The sequence below is a fragment of the Carassius gibelio genome, chromosome B15 (assembly GCF_023724105.1).
Source record: "Carassius gibelio isolate Cgi1373 ecotype wild population from Czech Republic chromosome B15, carGib1.2-hapl.c, whole genome shotgun sequence".
Taxonomy (NCBI): Eukaryota; Metazoa; Chordata; class Actinopteri; order Cypriniformes; family Cyprinidae; genus Carassius; species Carassius gibelio.
In genome coordinates this window covers 16,839,267-16,849,785 of record NC_068410.1, presented here as the reverse complement: position 1 = coordinate 16,849,785, position 10,519 = coordinate 16,839,267, and the positions used below count along the sequence as shown (strand labels likewise).

The window sequence follows — 10,519 nt, the reverse complement described above, 5'->3', positions numbered from 1 at the left end:
TCTTTGTTAATCTAATCCTTGCTGTTCAGCGAAGACAAGGTGGATAAAGGTTTATAGTCACGTGTGTATAAAGACAAGGACGGACCATTATCCACTCTAACAGCCCGTCAAAACAGCATCAAAACTGCAAGCCAACTCAAATCCATATTTTAAACTACTCTTACCTTAAAAAATTTAACATTTGATGTAAATGATCAACAGGGTGGAAAAGTTGATCTAACAGAAGCCACTCCTCCTCTTCTGTACATACAGATGGGGACTAAATCGTGATGTCTTTCGACAATCATACAAATTCAAAGTCCAGTATCCTTGGAAACGGTTGCCAAGGTAATATTGCTGTGAATGGCAGCTATTAGCGCTGAGTCAGTGTGAGGGAAGTGCGGTCTCTAGCTGGCCCTGATACATTGACCAAACAGATGAAGGCTGACTTTACAGAATCGCAGAGTAATCACTCCAATGTGGTACACAAAATAATTCCCATTTGCATCCAATACTAACATTAAAAAATTTAATTTGCACTTACCGACTTTAATTATAAACACAAATACAGACACAAAAAGACCATTTTAATAGAAATCTCTCATAAATGAAGTAGATGATATAATGACAAACAATGAATACAATGGTAAGTCTTCAGTAAAACACTGACAAAGGCCAACATGTACACAAAGCTGTTTAATCTCAGTTGTATTCTCGTTGCTTGATTACAAGTGCGTCAATGAAAGGACTGAACTCAGAATCTTATGATAACTGCTTGGGTTGGAAGAACGCAAAAGGCTTTTCTTTTCACTTCTTGCTTCCCCAGCCTTTTGAATTTCCTTCAAAGCTTCACACAACAAAGTCCTTCAAAAGAGTCACGTCCGAATCCAGAATCCAGAATATCACAGCGTTTAAGAACATCTTCCAGGCTTAATAAAAGATTCTCAGAAAATCGCAAGCATTTCCAGACCCACTACAAAAGTGACTTGTGTTCCAGCACAACCATACAGAAAACAATGACATAAAAGAAGATACCCATGTCTAAATGTTTCTCTCTTGTAAGTAATATCTGCTACACTCCTTGATGCTTTCAAATGTTTTACCTTTATTGTTTTATGGACTTTATATTACAAGTCTGCTATTCGTAACATGCAGAACAGCTCTGCAGTATTTACTTCACATGGTAGAGAAATCAACAGCAAAGAATCAACCAACCAGACACTTCTGTGCAGAAGAGAAGCAGATCCAAAAAGGTAGAGACAAAGACACATTTACAATTTTTAAATAAACTATTATTCAGTAGTACATCATTTATCTGATCTCCCAACAGACAATGGCAGAACTAGACAGTAGCGTCCCAAATTCAAGTGAAGAGAGCTGTACCGGTTCATAGGCAAACAGCGATAAACAGCTAAAGTGATTGAAGAGTTCATGATGTTTCAGCGCTCGCTTCTAGAGCAGGTCGGGCAGGATGAGACCCGGCGGTTTGGGTTCCACGCAGTTAATCCAGAAGTTAGCACAGCTGGCGTGGTACTGGTGACCGCCGTACATCAGCTTGAAGTTGTCCGTCTCCGAATTAAAGGCCTGCAGAGGATTTGTGCGAGACAAGGTGAGAGAAAAAATTAATCAAAAGGATAAAGACTGATTTGACTGTAGGGAGGAGGCTTGGGGTTGAAATACTGGGACTCAGTTTTAAGGTGCTCAAAGTTCAATACAAATTAAGCTTTTTTTTACATAATATATCAATACCATATCAATGTTTGGATGATATTATAAAGAAAAAATTTTTGGGTTTGGGGAATTTAGAAAAATTGTACATATTTTATGGATTTATTTTTTATAGATTATGAATTGTGTTTAACTGTTAAATTGTATAAATTACATTTAATTTCTCATTTCAACCTATTTTTACATTAAAACTAGCTTTGCAGTCTCAGGTAAGGCTAAGATGTAAAACGAGTAATTTAACTTTACTGTTAAATGTAATCTTACAAAAAAAACAAAAAAACTCAAAATCAATATCTATTTTTTAATCCTGTAGCATTTAAAAATAAATATTTTTTGTTTTTACTATTTATTTTTTTATTTAGACAAAATATTATAGAATTTTTTTTATGTTAACCATTTATGAGTTTTCGGATTATCTGTATCGACCAGAATTGTAATATTCCTAGCTAGAGGTCATCTACATTATACTTGTCAATGTGGTATAATATCATTTCAGTTTTCTCTGATAAAATAAAATACTTCAACTCCTGTACTCCAGAATTTCAGTTCATATCCACTTTTATCATTAATCAGTAATTAAGAACTAATTCATTAAATAAATGAAATAAAAATTACCTAAACAAAATGTATATGAACAAAAAGTAGTATTTAAACTTATTTCACTTAGTTGTTAGGCAACATTTCTCATTTCATGTAAAATAACTAAAACTTATTACAAACTACACTGGCTTATTACATAAAAATATCGGTAACAAATACACATAAAAAAACTTATATTAATCTAACAATAAAACCTCATTTCAAATTTTAAAGGAATACTTAAAATAAAATTAGTAATTTGCTCAAAATAGACCCTCAGGCCATACATGTACAGTACATGAGTGTGTTTCAGAACCGATTTGGAGAAATATCGAATTACTGTGGAAGAGATTATTATGGATAATGGTATTTTGGCAAGATGCGACGGTTTACAGTTAAAAGCATCTTGATGGATGTTTCTCGGAAACACACAGATTTTCACTTTACAAGACATTAACTGATCGACTGGAGTCATGTAGATTACTTGTGGGTTACTGAGATGTTTTTATCAGCTGTTTAGACTCTCATTCTGACGGCACCCATTCACTGCAGAGGATCCACTGGTGAGCAAGTGATGTAATAATACATTTCTCCAAATCTGTTCTGATGAAAAACAAACTCATTTACATCTTGGAGGGACTGATTTTTAGTCTACAAAAACGGGTTATTTCAAACGCATTTAAACACAACCTGCTTTCGTGTGTTTCTGAAAGGACATGTTGAAATTACCTTTCGGCCACTCGCAGCACGTCACAGATGCTGCCAATTAAAACTTAAAATCTATTGAACCCAGATTCAGCTTCAGTACAATAAGCAGGGTCTCTGTTAGTCACCGACTTGACTCAACAATACTACATTCAACCTGCGTCTCTAAACTACGTGTTAGACAGCACATTTATCTAGTCATATCTGACTGCAGTGTGGTATTTCATCACTCTATAGAAGAGATGAGAGTCCAACACCGGACTGACATCATTTGTAGGATCAATAGAGAAAAAGAAGTGTGCAATCCACCCACATACACCCTATATACAGAGAAGCGAAACAAGAACCCGGTGAACTTCACTCAATACATCGATGTGCAGCGTGTGAGTGTGCTTTCATTCTGAAAGGCACAGCTGTACTCGTGCATTTGTGATAAGGCAGTGATGATATGGATGTTATGCAGAAGGAAGCTCCTATGAAAAATCGGAGCTGATGCTGGAAGGAGAAATGACTCATGTGTGAATCATGCTCTCCCACACTGATACTCACATCATTCAAATTCTCTTGTTTGTTAAAAAAGCAACATTAAAATCACAAGGGGATCTTGATGTTTGTATCTATTTGTGTGCACACTGCTATCTTACAGTTCTCTAATGAGGTCTGTATCTTTCCCGGAGTAACAATTTTGCCTTCACTTCTTGTAATTGCAACTTTGTCTCATAGTGCGTCTTTAAATTTAACAATTGCGACTTTAATAATTGCAACGTTATAAATCGCAACGCAAGTTCTACGATGGCATTTTAATGCCACATAAAAACATTTTTTTTACAAGAATAAAGTTGAAATATTATGACAACAAAGTTACTATTATGAAAATAGTCAACATTTTTCAATAATAAAGTCAAAATTCCAATTTTTAAATCACATAAATCATTAAATCATAATTTTTTTTGTGCGTATATAGCCTATATTGTGCATGCAAGCACTGGGGATTGGGAGCACTGGGAGAAGTTCACTGGAACTGATTTAAATTCAATTATTAGCAGAAGATCATAGAATGTGGGACAGTATGCAACATTTTGACTATTTAAAATATTTAAACTTTATTCTCGTATCACTTCTCATCTTATGTTTTCTCAGTCTGTGATCTTTAAAAATTTGGGATTAAATAATAATAATAATAATAATAATAATAATAATAATAAATAAATAAATAAATAAATAAAAATAATTATGGAATATAAAATGTAATCAAATGAATCTGTTTATAATTGACTCGGTCTGAAAATCCTTCATGTAAACACTTCAAACTACAGAACTGAGCTCAAAATTAAAATTAAAATCAAAATTAAATAAGGACCTGTGTAGACCTAAAAATATCTGATCAACGGCAAAAAATTAAACATGCAAATACTTAAATCTAATTATTTGCTCAATTGGATTTAAAAACGGCTCACACAGATGCACAATGCCATGATGCATAGGTTTACATATATTATACGTCTTACAAATGCGCATATGTTTATTTAAATCTCATGTCTTAAAAACTGGTTTGTAAAAGAGAAAATATTTGCTAAAATATTCCTCTGACAGTCAGGGCAATAACAACAGTCATACATGCAGTAGCTCTGATGGCATTACTGTGATGGATTTCTTTGGTTCTTAACGTTCTTGCTTAGGGTTGGGTATCGTTTGAATTTTATCAGTTCCGATTCCAATTCTGCTAATCGATTCAGATTATTTTTCGATTCCCATTTTTGATTCCAATGTGATTAAATAACGATATGAAACATTTATCCTGTGTCTCCTTTTTGCAAACCATTTATTGGAGCTATGTAATAGAAATTGATAGGCGGAATCAAAATTTTCATTTGACAACAAGTATCCAAATCCTGACCTTCTAAGCCTACTTTCAAAAATGGTGGAGTTTTCCTTTAAGTATCCAATTCAGGAATATGAATAGATATTCGATCCCCAACCCTACTCTTCCTGAAATCTGTTTTTAAATACATGTAATGCACAAAGAAAACAAACTGGATTGCAGAATTTAAGGTTCTTATAAAGAAAACTTTCAGAATCTGAAACTGAACTGGATTGAGGAAAACTACTGCATGTAAACATAACCTAATATCTACTGTATTGTATGGTAGCTGGCGATACCAAACCCTGGTCAAGAGTTATTTTAAAGCATCATAGAGAACATCAGATTTCCCTGAGTTCCCTGTCTATCTGTCTGTCTCTCTTACACACTTACACTTTCTCAATTCTTTCCAGCCTTGCCTTGTTGTTGTAGTACAAAGATGTGTGTCTGAGAAGAAATTTGAACAATGTTGTGTGATGAAACATCTGATCCGGTGGTATATACGCGTACATGTGTGTGTGTGTGTGTGTGTGTGTGTGTGTCTGTGAGGGGCGGCAGCTGCAGCACAAGCTCTGTTTCTCTGCAGATGAACAGGTGGCTCAGAGTCACTGAAAAGGTCATCCTAATTCAACTGACCTTGTTTAGCTGGCGGAAAGGTTAATTACTATCTGATTGCAAACACAGAGTGCATCCTACCTGCAAAGATGACAACACTTGTTACGAGCAGAGTCTGAAGCGTTTGAAGGCCAGTGAGGGACATTCTAGCTTTACCTACATTCACTACAGTGAAAAATACAGTGAAATATTTACCCTTAATTTGGAGCGACTGTCTTTTGTCAGTGCCTGCAAGTAGCACAAACAAGTCAGCAACAGCATTAGTATTAAGGTTTTTTTTTTTTCTGTTTTTGTTAATGAGCAAAATTACAGCACCAGAGAACCCACACTGGAAGAAAAGTGTCCATGTAAAGGCAGAAGCTTGTTGCAAATTAGCCACGGCAGGAGACAAGAAGGGGCAACTGTGGACATGAAAATAATGACATGCAACTAGAGTTCATAACTATCATCAAACACAGCTTTGCAGCATAAATAAGAGTTGTGCTGAGCATGTAAACAAGCAGTAGAAATGAATATACTACTGGTCAAAGTTGATAAGATTTAAGTTCACCAAGGCTGCATTTATCTGAGAAAAGATGCTATTTTTCTCTGTGATGGAAAAGCTTAATTTTTCAGCCGCCATTATTCTAATCTTTAATGTCACATGATCCTTCAAAAATCATTCTGATATGCTGATTTAGTGCTATTATTATCAAAAATATTTTCTATTATTACTAAAGTATTTACTGTCACTTTAGATCAATGTAACGCATCCTTGCTCAATAAAAGCATTAACCGCTTAAAAAAAAAAAAAAATTCACATTTCTGAACAGTAGTGTATATGCACAAATAAGATATATGGAGCTAGGAAAATATAAATATAAATATAAATATTAAACTCATGCAGCTCTAAAATATTTCATTGAATAACTAAATATGTCGATTCACTATACTATTCACTATACTATTGTCTATGTTTTTGGCATCCCTTTGTAAAATCAAAACTTAACAGGATGCATGCTTTGTTGCCCAAGACTTCTATTTAATTAGATGCAAGGGTGCAAACTAACCAAGACTGAAATGGTACTCTTTACAATACTACAGTACTGTTTGTGTGAAGAAGTCACCTGACTTGACCTATTGAGATATTTTTAACAGCCATTATGTATTTAGAAAATCAATAATACATAATTACCTAAATACCCAAAGACTGATATGATAAAACATGTAGTATTGACTTCTTACTACATTTGAGAACGGATGACTTTGCTTCAGTAGATCCAGCTCAAAAACAAGCCAATCCTGATGGCTTCCTTTCAACTGTTACTTGTTATTGTCTGTCCACGTTAGCTGCATCCAGCTGTGCTACATGTGCTTTGATTAAATAACCTGGCATCTGATCTGATTTTAACATGGACGACCACTTCACAGAGTGTGGACCTTTAATAGGATTCTGCATTAGTGTGACATTAATTCACATTAAATCTGGACAGTAAACAGTCATTATAACAGCTGTTTACTGCATAAACAAAAATGCCTTTTGAGAATCTGTAACTACTTAACCGACTTAAAGTATGCCCTTTTATAATGTCAAAATACCAATATCATTAGAATGATTTCTGAAGAATCATGTGACACTGAAGACTGGAGGAACGATCCTGAAAATTCAGCTTTGATCACAGGAACAAACCACATTTTAAAATATATTCAAATAGAAAACAGCGATTTTAAATTGTTATAATATTTCACAATATTACTGTTTTTACTGCATTTTTACAGCCTCGGGGAGTATAAGACTTCTTTCATTTAAAAAATAAAAATAAATAAATAAAAAACACACACCAACCCCAAACATTTGAATTGTAGTTCTATACAACTTAATTTCTGTTAAATAGAGAATCTATGCAGTGTTAAGTTAATACACCGTTGCCCATTCCTGCGGACAAATCCTGTTAGCAGACACAGCAGGATCTCATCCAGAAACAGTAGACTGAATCATCCACACCCCAGTGAAATCTCCACCTGTAGCCCAACACCACCACCTTTAAACACATCTCCTCTCAGAGATGCTGCTCCACCTTCAGAACCCTGATTTCAGTCGCCCCAAACAAAAACGTCATTAAAAAGCGGGATATTAATCGGATGTCAGGAGCAGACGGAAACAGCTCTATTAATCTGGATGTGTTCGCCGGATCTATTAGCACCTGTGTTTTTGGTCACGGTGACTGATGACTGAGCTGCATCTGCTCCTCAGACATCCATCCCATGATTCCTTGCTGCTCTGAGCCCCTCCTTCCCCGAGTGCATCTAGAGCACCACGAGCGGTGTTTACACCCCTATTACATCAGCAAATCTTGACCGCTGCATTAACACAAGGGAAATTTAGGAGGGTTTCAGTGAGATGAGGAATCTTAATGAGAGGATTGGACACTTGTAGGTTAACGAGGCGAATGGCAATATGACAATTACGTGTTTAAACAAGTGCGGGATTGGATTATACTTAGGAGAGTTTAAAGGTATAGTTCACCCAAACGTTTTAATTCTGTCATCATTTACTCAAAGTTACGGTTGTCTAAACTAGATGGGTTCTAAGCAGGATTAATATAGTTAACTAAAACTCAAATCATAAAAAAAAAAAAAAAAAAAAAGTTACTTGAAATTAAGCAGTGGTTTAATTTCCACTAGTTGAGAAAAGCAACATTTCAAATTTTCATTTAGTTTAACTCGATGTCCTAAAATAACTACAACTGCAAATAAAATGCAACTGACATAATAAAAACTACACAAGAAATCATTCTGATATGCTGATGTCTATTATCAAAAATATTTTTTCGTATTATAAATTCGTTGATCACTTTTCATCAATGGAATGCAACTGAATGCAATGAAACTTGAAAAATGTAATTGAAATATAAAAAAATACAAAAAAAATTACTAAAACTTTTAACTAACATTAAAGTAAAAAATACAAAAATAAAAGCTAATTTATATATATATATATATATATACATACATACACACACAGTATAAAATAGCATCTCAATGCATCTACAATAATACAAAATTACTAATAAATATAATGTCCGGAAAAGAGCAACTTTGAAATTCTGCTAGAGTAAATAAATGACATCATTTTTATTTTTGTGTGAACTATTCCCTTTATTATGATATTTCCTTTACCACATAGCACTTTTAGATTTGTTTTCCACCGCCCTGGGATGCCAAAATGACGAATACCTCACCTATTTGCTGCCTGCCTCAAGCCTTTCGGCCGTCAGTCAGACTTACTCATCGCTTAGGCGAACTCATCATGAAATATTTCTGTAAATGCTGAGAAAATGGAAGCTAAGAGCTCGTAGCCAAATTAAACACCTAAAGCTAGTTGAATGAAAGCGTGGCCTCGACCGAGCGTCTGTAGATTTAGATGCATGAGTCAGAACATGCACCTCTTAGAGCCGTTTTTTGGCAGTCTGTAAGGAGACGAGTGGCGAGAGGTGAGTTCTGGTCATTTTGGCAGCACAACACGAGTGTGATTGCCCGCCTGACCCCTGCAACAAGCTGCTAATTGGGCTTGAGGCAGTTTAGTGAATCCTACTCTTTTAAACAGGCGTCCAAAAGTGTTCTCGTCTTTCTTCTGTAAAATTGTGAAAATAAAAAGTAGTCAGAAAATATGTTTTTTGGGGGGAGGGGTGGGGGTTTTGTTTTGTTTTTGATAGGGAAATTTGAATTAATCTTTTGTTCAATAGTTTAAAGCAATAGCTCACCCAAACTTTTTCTATGCAATTACTCTGAATGAGGACTGAGGCTTTAAATGCAGCACAAAAGCAAAAGCTCGATAAAAGTATCCCAATATAGCCTCTTTCACACAGCAATACCAGTAAATTGCCGTAAAATTACCGGAACAACTTCAAAAACGTCATTTCGTCTTTTTTCCGGAAAAGCACCATGCACACATCCATTCCAAAATACCGGTAAATTCTGTGACGTCATTAACCTCTAAACAGCTGTGCTTGTATTTTTAAACATGGATGGTACACGTGTTCAGTATTTCTCTTGATGGTTTCATTTTTGTTTCAAACTTTAGTATTCATGCAACTGTTTTTGTTATGGAGACATCGTAATAGACGACTGGTTTAAATAAATATTCTCACCATTAATAAAACACCTGATGCTGTCGGGAGCAGACCAATTTATTGAAAATTGGCTTGAAAGGATTAATAGCACAATGAAGCTGCGATTGTAAATGTAAGTTTGTTCATGACGTACAGCGGGTTGAGCCAATGGTTTAGAGCTACAGGATTTGTGGAGTAGCAGGACCCCCAAATAGATTGACAAAAGTCATTATAGGAACAAGAAATACTTCCACTACTACTTTGTTTGTGATGTTAGTTTATTTGTTTTATTTTTTTTAGATATTAAGACGCAATGTTTTAAGTTTATTGATGACCTGACTTTGTCCTGTGAATGCATTGCTCTCGGAGACAGTTAACAGTTATTTTATCACACGTTACTGCATCACTAACAGTTTCTCTCAGATGACGACAAATTTCTTCATCCGCCCGGATAAGGAGAAGCGCTTTAATTTCACTGTCGCTTCAATTAGATATTTTATTTTCTTAAACAGTGCATGAATGCGTCACACTGTTATGATTGGCCCGGCGTAGACGTCTTACGTCTCATAACGGTAATTTTCCTTCTGCGTTCACACACAGCAGAATTCCGGCAATTTACTGGTAATGTTACAACTTCTAATACCGGTAAATTGCCAGAACGAATTTACCGGTATTTTTGGAAAAGATCCTGTTCACACATGCTCTCTTTAGGGCAATTTATCGGTAATTTTCCGGAAAAGTCTGTATGTGTGAAAGGGCTTTATGACCCACGCTCTACATTGCAAGTTTTTTTCCATAGCTTTGTTTGACAACAATCCAACTTGAATCGAATCAGGGGTTAATGTTTTTAACTGAAGCAAACAATACAAAAAAAAATTCTGAAAGAAAAAAAAAAATCTATTAGTACAAAGCTATTAAAATGTAATTCAAATGAAAGACAATTAATACTACTACTACTTAT

At 35.0% G+C, this 10,519-nt stretch overlaps 1 protein-coding gene across 9 annotated transcripts in view; it reads right to left on the bottom strand.

The window, feature by feature from the left end:
* Positions 1-660: 660 nt before the first annotated feature.
* The window catches only part of synrg (synergin, gamma), a 48,675-nt gene continuing 38,816 nt past the window's right edge, over positions 661-10,519 (bottom strand). For 3 of the 9 annotated variants that reach the window (XM_052575736.1, XM_052575741.1, XM_052575743.1), the window contains 3 exons: positions 9,042-9,080; positions 5,663-5,695; positions 661-1,563 (listed from right to left, as the gene is read on the bottom strand). In XM_052575736.1, the coding sequence (XP_052431696.1) occupies positions 1,432-1,563; positions 5,663-5,695; positions 9,042-9,080 (204 nt within the window). In that variant the 3' untranslated portion in view covers positions 661-1,431. Of the gene's footprint in view, positions 1,564-2,478; positions 5,549-5,662; positions 5,696-9,041; positions 9,081-10,519 lie in introns of those variants that run through there. The other 6 variants (XM_052575737.1, XM_052575742.1, XM_052575738.1 and 3 more) reach the window with 4 other exon arrangements.